The 19,471-nt window shown below is 40.4% G+C and overlaps 1 protein-coding gene across 1 annotated transcript; it reads left to right on the top strand.

Annotated features, from left to right (window-relative positions):
* The first annotated feature begins 1,970 nt into the window (after positions 1 to 1,970).
* Positions 1,971 to 19,288, top strand: cdh15 (cadherin 15, type 1, M-cadherin (myotubule)). Its single transcript, XM_069173940.1, has 14 exons — positions 1,971 to 2,274; positions 9,745 to 9,912; positions 11,248 to 11,403; positions 11,859 to 12,003; positions 12,195 to 12,376; positions 12,452 to 12,580; positions 12,752 to 12,934; positions 13,692 to 13,936; positions 14,033 to 14,169; positions 15,943 to 16,173; positions 16,287 to 16,526; positions 17,109 to 17,257; positions 17,439 to 17,630; positions 18,720 to 19,288. The coding sequence occupies exons 1-14, from the start codon at positions 2,221 to 2,223 to the stop codon at positions 18,918 to 18,920; spliced, it is 2,412 nt and encodes an 803-aa protein (XP_069030041.1). The 5' UTR covers positions 1,971 to 2,220; the 3' UTR covers positions 18,921 to 19,288.
* The last annotated feature ends 183 nt before the right edge of the window (positions 19,289 to 19,471 follow it).

Genomic DNA, 19,471 nt, shown 5'->3' with positions numbered 1-19,471 from the left:
TCAGGGTGGCTCCTGCCAACTGCCTCTGCCTGAAATGACAGAGACAGGTGCTGTAAAATCACCCCTTTATACCAGAACTCTCACACACACACACACACACACACACACACATTCGTGAACACACTGACACATGAAAGCATGCAGGCACCCACTCAGCATGAACAGTCAGCCTGCCAACACAATTATTTTGCTGCTCTACTTTCTAGCATGAGTTTCATGACTGTAGTATCACCAGTGTCTCCGTTTCAAAAGTAACTCGACATTAATGAAGTTTAATTTGTCCTCCTTAATGTCACAGTTGGACTTCACGTTTGGTTTTTGACATGAAAAGGTGTCTGACCTACAAATACAGGTGTCGTTGTGGCAAAAGAGAAGTAGATATGGTCCAAAGTTGTTTACTTTCTTAACATCCGTATCGACCTTTGACCTGTGAACAGACTTGCTGAAAGGGTGTTGATATGTGTTGAAAATAGCGTGGAAGAGATCTGGACTTGCACCTCTTCCATGCTGGTTGCAACTTCCTGTTTTTTTTTTTTTCTCTCACTCCCCTCTAACTCTGAGAACAACAACCCTATCTTGCAACAGATCCGGTTGCCTGGAACACTCGGACTCAATCGATCATGGCAGCCTTTCAGTTAAATTTTAAGCATCACAGCAATGGCAATCTCTGTTTTGACATCACCCGTAGAGCACCATAGATCTTCATCTTCTGCTTTGACAAAGTGCTCCAAATAGCAGGAGATCAAAGGGTCCAGGCTGAATGTTGTGAATGTGCGAGGGCACGACACACATCACACTAGACGGGGAGGTTACGTATGCAGCCTCGCAACATAAAGGTTGATCCGGACAAGAACAACAGGCTTAAAAACAAAAGGAAAGTGATTAAAGAGGGGCGTGGTGCTGTCAGTGGAGCCAGTACAATGCTGAAATATTTTACCTCTGCTTCAACAGGTGTCAATAAAGTTGTCCAGGAGGGGTTTCAGATGAAGCTACATTTCTTTTTTCATTCTAACACCACACCAAAGGTCCACCACCCTCCAAATAATAAATATATCCAATAAAACGATGTGTTGTCCTCGGCACCTTCATCACACCACATCTCAAATACTGCCCGCAGCATCGCTAACGGCGGTGCGTCGTTACAGTGGGTCAGAGTGATATACATTTGATCATCTGCTAAAGTCCACAAGAGTCTACACGGACCCCTCTTGTCTTTCGATCCAGGCTATCTGTCCCCCCATACAACTTTTTGGTGAAAGTAAAGCTCACTGGTTGCTAGTTTATATTGAACAGATGCATCCTGGTGAGGTATTGATCTTTGCATCCAAGTCTTCAAAAGAAGCCTATTTCCAAAAATGTCAAACTATTCCTTTTATGCCTTTTGATGCATTTTTAAGTTGATGAATAGAGGTGTTGACAACAGATTTGGGTGCCTCGTAGTTTGAATGACAAGATTCAGCTGTTGAACAGTGTGGAGCCAGAAATCTTCACAGCCCCAAAAAACCATGAAGAATGACTTCATGAGCGGATGTTGAGGGGAACAGATTACTGGTGTTGCCTCTGACTGCACACTCTGTTGTTTCTGTCACAGATACTCAGCTTCCATCAGAGTCCTCGAGGAACCAAATCAGTGCACATTTAAAAAGAAGAAAATATTAAGATTTTTGCATCGTTTCACAACTTGTCCTTTTTTGTTCTTTTCCTTTATCTCTCTGTAAAACTCTTTTAAAAAAGTGTACATACTCACTGGTGAAGACACTGTTTGTGTCTGCAGTACCAACAGCTGTCCTGCTTCCCTCCTCATCTCTCTCTCCCTCTCCCTCTCCCTCTCCGGCCCTGTGAGTGACAGCACATGTGCTGGGTACATGGGAGGCCCACTGCTGAAATTCTAACCCCTTACCCCACGACTGTGAGACATACCCCAGCTATGGACAGGGTGGAGCTGTGAGAGACAGATGCTGGGAGAGGAACAGAGGGAGCGAGACAGAGAGACTGCGAGAGCAGGAGGAGAGAGTGAAGGAAAGAGAGGGAAGGAAAGAGAGGGAAGGAAAGACAGCGAAGGAAAGAGAGGGCAGGAAAGAGAGGGAAGGAAAGAGAGGGACAGGTCGGACAGTTTGGCCTTTTTGCTCAGTAGAGCCCGTCTGCAGCTCCGTGTTTAGTGCAGATCTTTCAGTGGTCCGAGATCTGTCCGTGCTGAGTTTGTGAGTGCAGGTACTGAGGATGGCGGTACGGATGTTGGTGGCGTGTGTGCTGATGGGTACTCTGCTTCAACAGGTAAGACAAATATTTGTCTCTTTATAGCTGCTGTCGATTATAATGAACAAAATAGATTGATTTAATTCAGCTTATAAGTATTTCAGTTTGTTTTTCTAATACATTTGTAGTGTGTTGTCTGTCACTGACGCAGTGGATAAAAAGACATTTAAAATACAAAAAAGTAAATATGATAAACTTGGACTGAGGGTAGTTTTGAGGGCAATGTTATTTTCGGTTGCCGAGAACTGAAGATAACATTGACCTTCGAGCACAGGTGTCTGAAGTCGATATATCCCTCTCCACCTGGTGATTGCTATAAAAATGTCAATAACAAGTAATTGAACATATGGCTTGTATCGACTGCTGTGAAGGTACTCCAGTTGCACTTGAGTTGAAGTGTGATACTACTGATCTACACAGCCTACCTCCAAAGGTTGGCCAAAGACTTTCTGCTGTCTGCTCCTCCAGTATCATCTTGTTTAGAGAACAGCCTTTAGCTGCCCTCTTCAAATATACAGTTTATGTTTTTACCTGAGTGATGTGCTCAAACAAACCACCTAATTTTCATCAATAGAGGCTCCAAGCTGGCTCTGCAATCAGAGGTTGTGGCTGATCTAAACACTTCATCCTAGTTGGAGAGAGGATGAAGAAGTGTTTTGAGGAGAAGGAGACTCCAGATGTGCACAGAGGGCTCAGGGCATCATTAGTAGCCCCTGTCAGCAGAAGCCATTATGAGATCTACAATGGATGACAATGTAAACTGACTTATTACCAACAGCACTTCCAATCACCATCAGTCTCCCTCTCTGTTTGGGGTAGTAATGCATCCCAGGTTGGGTGGACGAGTGAGTTGGCCTCTAGTGATTCTTGAGGGAACTCACTGTGGTGGTTTTTCTTTTATTCGTGGTAATCGTGCAGATGCTAAATAGCTGTGGAAGAAAATTATTAAGATCTTCTCAGTAAGCTTCTCTGACCTGCTAATTGTTAAATGTGTCTTCAACTTTGCATCATCTGCGTGGTTGAACGTCTTTTGTGGTTCATTTTTATATTCTATGGCTAATTGATTGTGGAGCAAATCACAGAAAATATATGTAGTATCTTTTGAACAGGGGAGTGATAGATCGCTGGCCCGGCCATGGGGAAAACCAGTTAGTCACAGTGAGGGCTCAGCCTCCGTGATATTTTGGTCAAATCCTCAGGTCCTCTGTAAAATTATTTTCATGACTTTCCATATAAACACGGATGGTTTGAAAGGCCTGTGAACCCTGAAACATAACCTTTAAGGTGCAGAATCCCAGTCCTCAGGTCTGATGCAGATATCTACTTAAGCTCTGTGTGGTGAGGCTGATACCAGGTTACATTGCTCCTTCAAATACCAGAGGTGTTACAAGTCCCAGAGGGGTGATAACCAAATAATAAAAAAGAGTCTCCTTCTGTTTGTTTAAAGTAGAGTTTCTTTGACTAAATGTAAATAAAATGCATTTAAAGAAGTACATTTAAAGAAATGGTGTTTTTATTAGCAAATACTTATCCCACGGTAAAGGCTCTAAAAAAGCTCATTACAGCTAATCAAGTGGCTGCAAAAGTCTGGATTCACAACATTTACAATGGAATCCAATTCATCGTAACAGCGAAAAACAAAAAAAGCTTCAAAGCTCAACTTTTCCCAAACACTCATCACTTTACCAATAAAACGCCAATTGAACTTCCAATGAGGAAATTAATTTGTAGGAAATCAACATATTTATTTATATGTATTTGGGCGCATTAAATATAGAACATACCAACCATGACAAAATGCATAATACTGCAAGAAGACTTTGAGAACTTTCTGTAAGTGTTTTAGAACAATTTGTAGTTGTCATTTTCAGTCATCATTTCATTGTAATTGCGTTGAATACAAGTTGACTTCAGCTGCTGTCCTCCATGAAGGAGCAAGCTGTACGTCTTTCAATCTTAAAAGGTGCAAAGTGCCTAAAAGATTTTGTTGGAGCGAATCTTCAACATTAATAATGGCCTTTTACAGAGTTTTGAGTTCGTAAGTCTCTCCATATATGAAGACGATGAATTGTTAGGGTGCTAAGCAACGGTTGCTACTGCCTTACACGTGATAAAATACACAAAGAAAAAAATATTTTTGGTTCATTTCTACAAACAAACCTTTGCTAGTGTTTCACCTGCTATAACAATGCACAAAATACTCTTATTTTATGTTTTTAGTGATTCCCAAAAGCGGCAGGTGGCCATCTTGGAAAAATACACAAACATTTTGGGCATCGCTTTTATTCTAATACATGTTTCATAGGTAAAACAAATAGAAATAATTTGCAAGTGCCAATAAATAAATAATCAGAATTAAATGAATTCAACCATCAGCAGCTATCAATCCAATCCAGAGGCTTTTATGGCTGATCGCTTTCAGTTGTGCTCTTTTAATTTTCAGTGAGTTGGTGTTTGAAGTGTTGGGGCGTGTTGTGGTGGACGTTGTGGGGAGAAGTGGGCAGCAGCCACAGCTGTTCCCAGATGCATACGTGATGCCATTTGTCCCGCTCTGTAATCCCCCGTGCGGACAGAAGAGCGGGTCGCTTCTCGACCATGAAATCGGGTACAAATCAAGAGTGTGTAGCTGCGGCCAGCTGGCGCTGAGGTTTCACTCATCGGAAACAATCAGTCAGAGGATTTAGAGTCTGAATCACAGGTCCTGCTGGGTGTGGATACTTGCAGGCTGTTTTCCACTGACTAGAGTTTCAGAGGGAGCAAAGGTGGAGAGACCAATTCCAGATCATAACAAATAGTCAATCAGTCAATTTCCTTTCCTTTATGTTACCTGATTATTTTTGACAGACTGACACATGGTCATACACAAGGATAAGCCAGTAGCAATGTTATAATGGGTTGACTGTTTGTGGCATTTTGTATCCCTACTAAATAAGGTAATTAACCCGTGTACAAATGTTAGAGTTTTGTTGAAATTGGTAGATTTCATTTTTGAATTTCAATTGGTTGATGAATTTTCACTCGTCTCTATTAATCTCCTAAACTTTTTTTTTCCACTTAAAATGTTCTGCTGTTTACTTTTCTTTACTTTTTAATACTTTATGTTCCTACGTTTATTTGCTGTTGCAACTACATTGTGTCGAATTTTCAAACCCAAGACTTCATAATTTGTGCAAATTCACATTTACACAAATTCACTTTGAATTTCTACGAAGCACTGTGGGTTTTTATTCATGTTTCTCCCAACAGAATGAGTTTATAAAGACGCATCCACCTTCAGTGAGTTAGAGACTCTAGTAGTTAAATAATAGTGATTTATATTTTGTCAGTAACATGTTTATGCCCCTATTGAGGCCTACTTTTAGCCTAATGTTATAACCTTGCTCAGCATTCCTAAAGCTCAGACATCTGCTCAAAGGGGGAGACACACTTGTAGTGTCACCATAAATAGGATGTCCGTGCCCATGCCAGGCAGTCATGACTTAGCAAAGAGTAGGGGTGTGGGAGCAGTACTACTGGAGACGGACTGGTTGAATGTCTGTGCCTGAGGACGAGGAACAGAAGTGACCAGAGGGACACCTGTTTGACCTCTAGCCTGTGGACGAAGAGACGGTCTGGCATGCTGCAGGCATTTCTTCTCTGCTGCTCAGTCCTTTCTTGAGTTGTTTGCAAGACTGTTCCGCTCACACACTTCTGGAGAGGACACACTCGGGCCAATGGAGAGTTAGTATTGAGATAAACACTCTCAGTGGGAGGCTTCTAAAAAATATTACAAGATAGCAAACAGCATTTTTGTGAAAAGTGACACTGAGAAAGTCACAGTAAGCTTGACAAACTGACAGAATTTGTTAGTTACATTTTCCTTCTGCGTGTCTCCACATTATTCTCCACCATGTAAAATGCTGTAAACCGTCCCCACTCCAGATACCTTTTCTTTAGGCTCTAAACAGCAGCAAAAATATCACGAGGTTAATATTTGCTTTTAAGGCAGACATTTACAATGTCTTGCTTATAAGCACTGGAACTAAAGTAGTTTATAAGCATGCCAGGAAAGACAACTTCAATGAATGCGTGCCCGTACTTTGAACATGGACCGTTCTGATGGCTTTGTGAATGATCGTCAGAAATTTAATGCATTTGCAGCAGCAGCAACACTTGGGAAGTAGTTTTACAGTGATCACTATAAGGTGAATGCTAGTATGTGTGTGTGTGTGTGTGTGTGTGTGTGTGTGTGTGTGTGTTTAATAGTCTTACAGTGCATGTTTGAGTGCAACTGATATGTGACGCCAACACATTTCCTCTCTGTCTGACAGGTTTAGAAATTTAACAAGCGAATTCTTCTTGTCAATAGAGATTACGTTTCTTGGAAAACGTTAAGATGTCGCTCATCAGAGTACATAATGCTCCATATGTTTTCAAAGCAGTGTTCTGTTGATACAACTTTCTTTAATAACAGCTAGTACGGGTAATGACACCAAATATAACTTACCAAATGTACATCTCTTGATTTAAAGTACGTCAAATGACCGAGAATACTAATTACAGTGTGAAAGATCACTCCTATTCTCTAAAGTCAGCATCAGGGAGGTAGAACCAAATTTCTCAAACTTGAGTGTTTGCAGCAGTTGTTGGTGTTAGAGCATACCATCCCCAAACAAGCTGTCCTTACTTCTGTGAGGGTCCAAGGTGAAAGGCCAAGGTGTAAAAGTATCTGGGAAAAGCCTCTAAAACAGTTAATCTGTGTGGTGTCATCGCTCAGGCTGTCAGAAAAGGCACTTACCGGTCTAATTGGTAACGTGACTCTTTGGTGTTACCGTATATTGGTCTGGTAAAAGCATTATAACAGTCCGGATACACGGTGGAGCCACCGTCCAAAACACAGCGGCATCTCGTGATGTAGACTGTGTGAAAAGGAAGTGTGCAAAACAAAACAAAAACTCTGTTCTGTACAACCTGGTGGTGATTGTAAGCTTTCCTTATCATCTCCTGATGTTTAAGATTTTAGCAAAGCTGAAACATTTTGTTGCTGTTGTTGTTACTTTAATACATAAAAGTTTAAAAGACAACTCAACTTTTCTCACCAAACATTTTCGGAGGTCTTGTTTGCATCCCTGTAGCATCTGAGATTAGTTCGCTGATCATTCATGTGATGTATAGCTCACAATTAATACAACTCTAAATACATAACAGAACTTTACCATAATGTGATCAAAATAGTTTGTCCAAAGTACATTAACTTATAGCAGAAATAGAAATTTACTGGAGTAAAATTAATTAGTACAAAAATAATAACTGAATATGATAAATATAAACATACGGCATTACAAGCAGCTTTTTAAATCCTCTTTCTTCAACAACCAATGGACGGAATGATTGAACCTCCCTCTTTATTCATGTTAGCAGGTTGCTCTTGGGAAGGCAGCGGCAGTTTGACATTTCTGGTTTGGAGTGAAATGTCTTGACCAAGAAAACAATGGATTGTCACAAAGCTCACATTCATGACCCCCTTGGGATGAATTATAATAACGTTGGTGATCTTTTAACCTTTCTAGCATCTTCAAGTCCAACTTTTCTGTTTACCACTTCGGTTTATGGCAAAATAGATGCCAAACTATTAATATTCCCATTATCCTCAGCTGTGAACCATGTTTAGTTCTAATTAGCAAATGTTAATGTGCGAACATGCTGAGCTGAGTCAGCATTTGGTACAGGCTAAGCATAGTGAAAAATCTAATAAACTTTCAACCTCATTTTGTCAATCTAGGATTAACTATAAGTAAATTTCTTATTTTGTATTTGGTGAATAAAGCATGGTGTACTAGAGAAGAGTGAAGCCATTTGTTGTTACATTTGATGAACTTCCACTGAGACTCACTGGTCTGAAACTTGCTGTGTGTGCATTCTCAAAGTTAGACAAAGGCGGTTACGTTTGCCCGAATGTGCACAATTCAGGCAAACTTAGAAAGTGCTATATTTGAATGCTCAACTGTGATGCAGCTGTTATTGATTTTAAGATTAAGTAACAATGCAGAATGTGTGCTACCCCCATCAAAGGAAGTTGATAAAGCATGGCAGTAGATGACTGAGGGTGAATGTGTGTGGGTGACATGCACTGCTGGAATGTGAATGTAAACATCTCTGCGAGTAAGTGGATGACGGTGGCTACAAAAAGTTAAATAGGTAGGGGTCAAGAATATAGAACAGACCAAGATTAGCCTGCCCTCCGACTCGGGAGGCAGATGCCAGCCATGGTTGCCATTCCCCCCCTTCACTGTCCAGCAACATGCCAGAGGATCAGTATACCCGATCACCCACTCCAGAGACAGGGCAGGGACCACAAGGCCATTAATAAATATCCACAAATTCTTTATCCATTATTTAGCTTGTCTATTTACGCCTCAGATACAACTCTAATGGAAGAGAATAATCATCAGTATTGTGTTTTATTTAAATAAAAACATAAAGATAAACATATCAGAAAGTTAATCAACCAATATTTGTTTCTGGTTCAACAGATGTCTTTAAGCTGTTGAACATATGAGAACTAATGCTGAATCCAGTGAAATCCCTGAGAGAAGCAGGAAGCAACTTACGGAAATGTGTATATAAGCGTATATGCGTGGGTGGGTGTTTTGTTGATGCACATGCATGTATGTCAGCCTGTGTGTGTGTGTGTGTGTGTGTGTGTGTGTGTGTGTGTGTGTGTGTGTGTGTGTGTGTGTGTGTGTGTGTGTGTGTGTGTGTGAGAAAGCATGTATATGAGTGTGTCTGAGGAATTCCAACAGCGGAGCAGATCCGTAAGGTGACCCTAAACTCCCAGTCAGGTGCAGAGCTGAGCATAAAGGGGAATTTGTGAGTGTGAGAGGGAATGCGGGTGGGAAAGCACAGCATCTAAATCCATAGTCGGCAGCTGTTGTGTGAGTGGTTTCTCACATGTGACGTGTGTGTGTGTGTGTGTGTGTGTGTGTGTGTGTGTGTGTGTGTGTGTGTGTGTGTGTGTGTGTGTGTGTGTGTGTGTGTGTGTGTGTGTGTGTGTGTGTGTGTGTGTGTGTGTGTGTGTGTGTGTGCGCGCGAACACAGCCAAGATAGCAATGTGGTGAAGGAGGGCTTGTGAAATGAGCATGAGTGTTTGTGTTTCCTTGTCTTGGGATGAATTTGCACCCAGATCAAAGGAACCTGATAAATACGTGTATTAGTGAGTGAAACCTGAGGCCGCGGCCCGGCATCCCTTCTGCCCTGGAAAATCCCACGGACTCCACATTACACACATCCGCAGCACTACAGCTAGCACACAGTCATTCCTTCAGGCCACGGGGAGCGTTACAGCACTGAGGGAGACTGACATGGTTTCAAACAGCTGCAAATATATAATGATATAATGTGTGTCTTCCATGAAGGTGACTACCGCAATACAATATATCTTCATGTCTCAATAGTGAAACGTGATGTTAATGTTCCTGTGAGTATCATGCTATAATTATTTTCCTTCAGGTGTGGAGCTCTGCAGAACCTCACAACAATGAGGAAGAGCTGCATCCTCAGGTCCTTTCCCCATGGAGAGGTCAATACAAGGGGATGGTGAGAGTGAAGAGGGACTGGATCATCCCTCCAATCAGAGTGTCAGAGAATAGCAAGCAGGTTCCTGAAGCCCTTGTGCAGGTAAATACAGCTTTTGTTTATAAAATGGTTTTCATCAATGGATAACTGCTGTACTTTCTCGTGTAAATGGTATTTAAAGTAAAATTTCTCAATTTCTTGAGTCTTCAAATATTAGTAAGGTGCCTAAATAAACCCTGCAGCAGGTTTTGCATAAAATAAACAGAAGGGTGGTTATTCATTATAACAATATTTGGGTGAGTCCTGTGTTTCTTTGTCAAGTGACATTATCGTAATAATCTTTTAAGATTTTCATTTAAATAAATGTCTGTTAAGTCTCACCAAATCAGGTAACATGATAGTGGTTTAGCCTGAGGCTGACTAAGGAAAGACTTTGCATTTGCTGTATTATGAACTGAACAAGCTGGATAACTGTGGCGACATTCCCAAGAAAAATCACAATCAGCGAATTGTTCGCAAAGCGATTTCCAGAGAAGCAACGAGGAGCAAACAGCAACAGGCTCGCTCTTCATTTCCTCTTCAACTGTCAACTGACTGACATCACTTAGGCGACACCATTTGGACCTCTGCGAAAAAAAAAAAATTGGGGGGTAAATCCAAAAACACTCCTGCAATTACTGCTTAATACCATAGGTGCCGACAAAGAGAACAAAACAGAGATATGGCAAAATTGAAATACAAGCGTAGAAGGGTGAACGACATTGCCAGAACCGGCAGATCCTTCTGCTTTACAACTCTGATGTGGCAAAGCAACAGGGGGATTAAATATTAACAGAAGCTTAAATTATTCCCAACAGAATGCATGATTACAACAATTAACACTTACACTGTGATGAAGATTAGGCTGCTCTAAAACAAGAGTTAGCTGCCTTTCTTCTGAAACAAAATCCTCATCATGCAAATGTTTTAGGGAGGTGTTGGCTGACTGGGCATTTAGATATTACTCTGTATGTATAGAGATAAATACTGAATCCAGCTCAACATCTTTCTATAAGGCCGTGTACTGCTGGGTGTCATTTTTATCACAGATGATTATGTGATTTATAAATGTTGCGTCATGGTTGTAACAGACTAACAGTAAGTGCACAAAGGAGAAATATGGAGCCACTTTTCTCTGGTGATGGTCATGCAACACAAGCAATATGTCAAAGGAAGTGAATACACAGTGCACAACATATAGACTCTTTGTTATAATTAGTTCTGAATCGTACTTCCTGCCATAAGTCAAAGACCTCTCAGAGTCTGAAAACTCAGGTCTCAAGGTCCCTGGCAGTCAACAAACTCACATCTGGTGCTGCAATATGTACTTTACAATCCTCCTCCCACCTTCTCATGAGGTTTCCATGATCATCAGCTTTAACTTGTGTCATTGTTCAGATCAAATCGGACAAAATCTTCACAGGTGAGGTGATCTACAAGTTAGAGGGACCGGGGGTGGACCAGGATCCCAAGAACCTGTTTGAGATTGATGATAAAACCGGAGTAATCAGGAGCAAGCGGCCGCTGGACAGAGAGAAATACAACAGCTTCACGGTAAGAGAGTGTTTATGGCCGTAACATGTTAAGTCCCTCGAAAGGTGTTTTAAAGCAGAAGTACTTAACACACGCCTCAATGAATGGAAGAGCTTGCACGTGTTTCAAAACATAGGTTCACGTTTCTGTCTGAAAGCATACATCAGTGTCTCCGTCACTACTACAGACAGCCAGAGGTCAGTCACCGAGGGCCTTAATGGGCATCTTGGGAGAAACTTCAGAATGTTTCAAACCAGATGATGTGTGATGTCACTCCATAATGCTGAACCAAACATCCTGCACATTTCTTTCTGCTCACATATGTTGTGTACAGACACCACTAATACCTAAAGTCACCCTGAGGGGACTGTTGGATGCTTCCACAATGGAAAGCTTGAGATTTGTGGTAATTCATTGTGAGAAATAACAAAGTCATGAGTTCAATATTTTGCGATGAAACACGTTTTCTGTTGCAGCTCAAAGCCTTTGCACTGTCCCCCAGTGGAGAGAGACTAGAGAATCCTACCACCATAGAGATAGTGGTGCTGGATCAAAACGACAACAGGCCTGCCTTCAGTAAGAGCCAGTTTGTTGGCTCTGTCTCCGAGTTCTCGATCCCAGGTACATCCATCAATCACCCGCTGCATTACAATACCAGTATGATACCAAGTAAATATAATTTTAAGAACACGTTTTGTAAAGTTGGGCAATTTTTCAGTGAAGTTTAGCAGCCTCAGCACTAATAACACAAACACATGCGACTGATCGGCTGATCTTTCCAGTTGACCAAAGCTTTCAATTATTTCTGACAGGCACATCAGTGATGTCAGTGTCAGCCACAGACGCAGATGACCCAATGACAGAAAACGCTGCTCTGAGCTACTTTATCATTGGCCAGGAGAGCATTCCTGCCAACGCCATCACCAAGAAGATGTTTGGTATCAACAACCAGACAGGCGCCATCTACACAAGAGATGTGGGCCTGGACAGAGAGGTAAATAAGACGCAGATTTCTGGAGATCATCATAGTACGGTTTGTTTCACTAACGTGGCCTGTGTTCTGTCGCAGGTGGTGAAAAGTTTCCGGTTAAAACTGCAGGTTGCTGATATGGGGGGTATGGGATTAACGAGTGAAGGTGTGGCCATCATTCATGTATCTGATATCAACAACCACGCGCCGCAGTTCAGCCCTGCCACGGTGAGTGTCAGGCAATAAAACACAGCGGTTATTTAGGAATACTTCTTCAAACTGCTTAACTCCAGCAATTGGAATATGAATCACTGATTCTTTTCATTATATATTATGACAAACACGTTATCACAGTGGTCTGAATCCTTTGATCTGTGCTCATGTGTGTGGTGCATGTAGTACAGCATGACCGCGGAGGAGAACAAGAACGACTATGAGATTGGTCGAGTGAACGTCACAGACAGAGATGATCAGGGAACGAGGAACTGGGAGGCCAAATACTCCATTTCCAACGACCCTCACAGTCACTTTGCCATCAGGACGGATCCCGACACCAACCAGGGCGTCCTGACAGTGCTGGAGGTACGGTTGGGAGGAGTTGGGACAATGTTTGGTCTGTGATTAAATGCGAGAAAACTTTGACAAATCATGTGGTTTTATGTTTTTTTAATGCTCTATTCAATCCCCAAAAAAATATGTATTCATTTTTGGAAGCTTTATTCTTCATATATGTTGAAATGTATTCTTGTCTGTGTAAAAATCTGATATTTTGTTGTGTTCAGCTGACCCACATTAGCATTTATTACAAATAAATTAACAATTGGACATTGTTTTAGTTTTCCCTACCGAATTAAACAGTTATTTTCAGGAATGTTGTTGGGAACTATTAAATAGGAACATTTTAGGAAATTTGAAGAAAAACATTTTTATTATAGACCTGCAAAGTACAATGTTGTAGAATCTTATTGTAAAACAAACAAAGTTATTCTCCAGAACTTTTCAGTCAGTGTTTTATATCCCAGACTTCTTAAGTTAAATAACTTATATCTTTACAATGGTTGGTGTTTCCCCTCAATCAAAATGAACATTGAGGTTGTCAGACACAGTTAAACACCACCATCTAGTGGGTCAATTTAAAGCTACAAGGTGCTCAGGAAAAAGTGCTCATTTGGCTTTTCCTGCATTTTTTGTCAGATAGTAAATTCGGTTTGAAATGACATTAAATGACTGAATTTATGGCCACTGTTAACATTTATTTTAGATTTCTCATTTCCTTTACTATCCAAATGCAGTGCAAATTTTTACTTCCACAAACTGTCCTGTCTGTCCTGTATTGCAGCCCCTGGATTATGAGGTACAGAGTGAGCACATCCTGATTTTGACTGTAGAAAATGTCAATCCTCTGAGCAACAAGGCTCCCAACCTGCCACTGAGCACCGCCACAGTGGTGATCACTGTTGTGAACGAGAATGAGGCTCCACATTTCAGAGAGGACCCCATACAGATTGTGGTCCCCGAGTCTGTGCTTCCTGGGACACTGCTGCAAACCAATATTGCCTTTGATCCTGACAATTCTGACCTGAGGTATGACGCAGCAGCAGAATAAAAAGACTATTTTCCTGTTTCTAAAAAGGCTAGAAAACTTTTGGATAATGTTTTCCTCTGCTGTCTGTATGGCAGGTATGAGATCAGCAGAGATCCCGACAGGTGGCTGGACATCAACAAAGATACAGGAGACATAAGCGCAAGAAGATCCTTTAACATGCGATCTCCACATGTTAAAAACAACATCTACACCGCTGTTGTCAAGGTTATAGGTCAGTTCATCCACTTACTATTATTTGGTTCCTGTAGTAATGAATCCTAAACTATTTAATGATACAACATTTAAGATTTTCAAAAGTTTGAGCCATTAGCAAACTGACTTTAGATGAAGATTAATTAAAGAGAAAAAGAATGAAAAACTGGACAAAGCCAAGACTGCTTAATCCCTTGTTGTTTCTAATGTCATTGTAATATTTTAAAATAGATCCAGCTACTTGTTATAATGGGATGGTAAAAGCTTGCATCATCTTAAGTGCAGACCCTGCAAGGAGGCTGATAAAACATAAATACTAATTTGAGAGAACAGACACAATAAATTAATCCAAATAAAAAAAAAAAAAAAAATTAAAAATCCCCCATTCACACATTTCATTTTGATTTGTCTCTTTCATTCAGAGTACTTTTTCAGATAATTAAGAGAAAGAAATTGGATTGCTCGTTGGTTTCTTAGTAATATGCTTAAATCCAGCAGGTTTTCTAATCTGGTCTGATGTCCTTCAATTTCTATTATCACCCGAGAGGTTTTACATAATGAGTTCAAAACGTTTTCTTTGGTCCTTGTTAATTTCCTCTTCGGATGCAAGTTTCATTATTTATTGAAGAAGTTTAGTTTGGTTCAGTCAAATGCGGTTTTTTGTTTTGTTTTGTTTCCCCAATTAACTACCTAGTTTCAGTTTAGTTAGTGGCCTCCTATTTAAGCGTACCTGTGATCCAAGGGGAGCGTCCGGTGCGTCCAGATCCACAGAGCGGCTCTCCACACGCGTCGGTGCCCCTCACTGCCTTCTCAGAAATCGGCAGTGCAAAAAAAAAAAAAAAAAAAAAAAAAAAACCTGCATAATGAACAGTTTAAATTTCAATTAAAATCTTTTTTTTTTAATTTTGTGTATTAAAGTTTGTCGTTATCACGTGGTCCACGGTCTCTCTAACTAATATAAATGTTCAAAACACAAAACTTTGTGACGGGTAAACTAAAATGCCACGGAAAGAAAAAAAAAAAACATTTTATTTGTAACAACTAACTCTACTACACAGTCATTCTGGGCTGGCTTTCTATTACAGGCTACTTGCCTCTCGAGTTGTTGTTGTTGTTGTTGTTGTTGTTTTCACTTGTTCATAAACTTGATCACGCGCTACATCAACTTTAAACCAGCGCAGAAAACAAAACACACTCACCTGAGATTTATCTTCGAAACACACCAAGCTATAATCCACCGAAACCTGCTGTTGAACAACAAAATACCGCCACACCGCTCCTCTATCTTGAATTATGGTCTCGAATAACTTTAACGTCAACTTTTAACAACTTAGTCCTCTCACAGCAGCTAGCTTGGTTGCTTTACTTCCGGGTTTTTTCGCTCGTCCTCGTTTTTTCCCGCTTTGACCTTCACGGACTGTTTCTGCGGACGCTTACCGCCCCCTACTGGGCGTCTTAAAAAACTGCAATATTAGCCCTACAATGGAATTGAAGTGTTTTTTTGTTCAATTTATGAGGGTTATTCAGGGAGGCCACTACACTGATATTAATTTCACTGATTCAAAAACAATCCAGAAATCTGATTTACATTAAAAATGTGAAACTTTGGCACCACAACTTAGTTTCCGTCTCGTCTAGGCAAGTAAGGGCCAGGATACAAATTTGAATTAATTTGGTTATCACTTTAAGAGAGATTAACGGACATAGATGATTGTTGTGGTACCTTTTTTTGGTGGAAACTAATACTGAATAAACTCGTGACATTATTGTGCATGTGTGTTCACTTGTGTAGATGCTGGTGGTGTGTCAACTACTGCCACAGTGGCCATCATACTGACGGAGACCAACGACTTCCCTCCGCATCTCTTTCCTCTGAGTGGTTCTGTATGCAGGGGTGCCAGCCGGACGCGTTCTGGTCTGGTTCTGACTGCTGTGGATGAAGACCTTTCTCCGCATGCTGCCCCCTTCTTCTTTGAAATATCTGACGATCTGTCAGTCAACTGGACTATTATTCAAGTCAACGGTAAGAAAAGAGCAACAAGAGAAAGGATGGATATACATAAAAGATGGTTCTCCTAACAACACCATTCTCATTTCCTCTCTTTCTCCTTTTTTTTTTTTTTTTTATTGCTTCAGATACTCATGCTGTGCTTCAGCCCCTTGTAGAGCTGGAGGCTGGAGAGTATGCCGTTACTGTGCTGGTGTCAGACTCTGGCAGCCCTGTTTTGGATGCTTACGCTCAGGTCAACGTCACTGTGTGTCCCTGTGATTCCTTCGGAGACTGTAAGTCCGAGGCGGGAGCTCTCTTAGGCTCCAGTGTGGGGATCAGCTTCATCGCTCTCGTTATCATCATGGCCAGTATTACGCTCCTGCTGTGTAAGTGTCATCTTTAATAGAATATATTTTCTTTTAACAAAAATAGAACAAACTTGTCCCGAGATTTCAAATAGTTTCATTTGTGTCCAAACAAAATCACAAACAATTTTAAAATATGTGACACATTTCATATTCTTTAGAGGTGAGTGATCCATCTTATAACATTGTTGCTTTTATAAAAAATGATTCACACAGTAGTATTACATTTTCAACAACAATAAATGACGGAAGACCTGCTATTTTAGTATATATATAAAACATTTATAACTCTATCACCAGTAAAAAAAAAACATGTAGTGGGGCTTGACACAAATCCATTGCATAAGTCATCAAATAACTCAAAAATCTTTCAAATTTTTCATGTATTAAAAAGAAAGACCTGCAAGGATTTAATTCATTGATTGATCATGAGTCATTCATGTCTCATGTAAAATATAAATAAAAAACATTGTTTCAGCCAATATTCTGCTCTGAGATATTATAGATTAAACTATGAATACATTAATTTTAATAAACAAATTATGATGGAGAAAACTTTCCCATCGTGTAATCAGATAAACAATAATGAATTAATACTTGCAGTGCTGCTGCTCCTGGCTGTGGCGATGACCACCTGTGGAAGACGCCACCATATCAAGAAAGGAACAGGTCTGCTTGTCGGGGAGTCAGAAGACGACATACGTGACAATGTCTTCAACTATGATGAACAAGGAGGGGGCGAGGAGGATGAGGTGAGGCTCACACGGTTTGGAAGAGGAGAAGAAGTATAGGTATCTTTAAGCTTTCTTTAAGCTGTGGTATTTAATTGTATTTGATGATGTGAGTGTTTTTGTTTGTTTTCTGGTTTGTCTGTTAATACTATATCATTAAAGCACGTACAGAATCAACCTGCGGCCTCTTCTCACGTTGCAGAATGCCTTTAACATCGACCTGCTGTGGAATCCCCATGATGCACCTGGCACCCCGGGGCCCTTCTACCCAGGGGCGGGTGTTCCTCGAGGCAAGCAGCCCCTCAGGAAGGATGCCCCACATGACCTGCCCTCCCCCACCTACCCGCGGAGGCCTCCTACAGATCCCACTGACATCGAGGACTACATCAATGATGTGAGAGGCTCCTAACTGTTTCACTGAATAATCAAATCAAAAATGTATTTTTAATGCGAAAAACATAATCCAAAGATATATAAAGGAAAATATATACGGCAAAATTCTAAAATACAATGCAGCAATTTATTCTCACTGGCAACATTACTGGCAGGTCTTCTAATAGACAGGTAAACACAAGACAACTAAATCCAGATTTTGCATGATTTCTAATGCTGTTAAAGCGTATACGATTATAGCTGCATTCTTAAAAGCATGCCTATATTTTTAATGGTGATTAGTTTAGAAAAACACCGAATGCTCCCTTTTTTCCCAAGTCAAATTCTTCGGTTATATGTAAATTTATTTAAGGGTGAACCACACCGATTTTAAACACGATGGTCTACTTTCAGGTTTTTCAAGAGCACTACAGCATATGTATAAAAATGTATGTAAAACCATATCTAACACTTTATAGCTTTGCAGGCCGGTCCTCATCTCAGCTTAAGGGTACAGTAGCGACTATTAGCGAAACACCCAAATCCAAAACCCAAATTTTGGTGTCAGTTGAGTTTCACTATGGGTAATGTGACAAGGAAGAGGAATGCATGAATAAAAAGTATGTCTTGTTTTAATTTTTATCCTTTTTTAAACCTGTCAACAGTGAGCCTGGGTACATACTACTAAAAAAAAACAATTACTTATTTGGCTTTAAGTGCATCTATGTGGATGAGTTGGACCAGGTTGGGACATAACAGGAAAGGATCAGTCAAAACTGTAAAACAGGATGGGTCTTAAGAAGAGAAATGCAGTTTTATTTTATGTGTGGGATTTAGGTGCAGATTTAAAGGGATATTTGTAAGCAACAAAAAAACCACTGTAAATTTATCATATCCATGAATCACTAATTTATATTCTTACTGGGAGCAATTATATAAAAAGGGAGCATATAAATAAAGTCTATCTGCATGTGTAGGTTTCAGAAACATAATATAAAAACTAAGTTTTGCGTTCAAAATGAAACTCGGTCCATTTGTAATTAAAAGATCATACCCAGATGATTTGAATTTACCCTTATTAACTTAAAAATGGTGTTATTTTTCCTCTCAGGGCCTGGAGGCTGCAGACAACGATCCTAACGTGCCTCCGTACGACACAGCCCTGATCTATGACTACGAGGGGGACGGCTCACTGGCAGGCAGCCTCAGCTCTATTGCTTCATGCAGCTCTGATGGAGATCAGGACTACGACTACCTCAACAACTGGGGACCACGCTTTCAGAAACTGGCCAACATGTATGACCCACGTTAAGGTGGACAGCACACCACAGACAGAAGACGTGTGTGGTTCACCAGCTGTTAGGGACACAAATCACACCTCCAGTGTTTTTCTGGACACACTTGAAAGGTTAGGAAAAATAAATGAAATGCAAAAACCCTGGGCCTTAAATCTAATGTGCCTTAGGTTTTATTGAGGATCGTTTGGACGCAAGTGGCAAAATGGTTCATTGCTTAGTTTTCTGGTTGGCTCAGGTAAAGTAAGTGAGACAGGAAAATCATGTGTTGACATGATCAGCTATGAAGAAAAGAGCTGGTCACGCTACAGGCAGAATGTGTGTTGAAGTGTGTGTCCATGTCTGGTGCTGTTTATCCTGACTTGGATGGCTCAGTAATGATACATACAATATGTATTTCTTTTTTTATATATATATATATATATATATATATATATATATATGTGATATTTTATAAGATGAATTTGCTTTGATATTAATTTGTTTGTTTTTCTTTTTGATCACAAATCCTCCATTCCAGCATCTGTTCATCTGTTTGGAAGACATTTCAGCAAAAAAACATACAGTA

Source organism: Embiotoca jacksoni, unplaced genomic scaffold, assembly GCF_022577435.1.
Source record: "Embiotoca jacksoni isolate LCO1_2020_lvr unplaced genomic scaffold, fEmbJac1.0.p SCAF_6, whole genome shotgun sequence".
Classification (NCBI taxonomy): Eukaryota; Metazoa; Chordata; class Actinopteri; family Embiotocidae; genus Embiotoca; species Embiotoca jacksoni.
The sequence above is the reverse complement of the archived record's forward strand: the minus strand, read 5'-3'. Positions and strand labels throughout refer to the sequence as shown.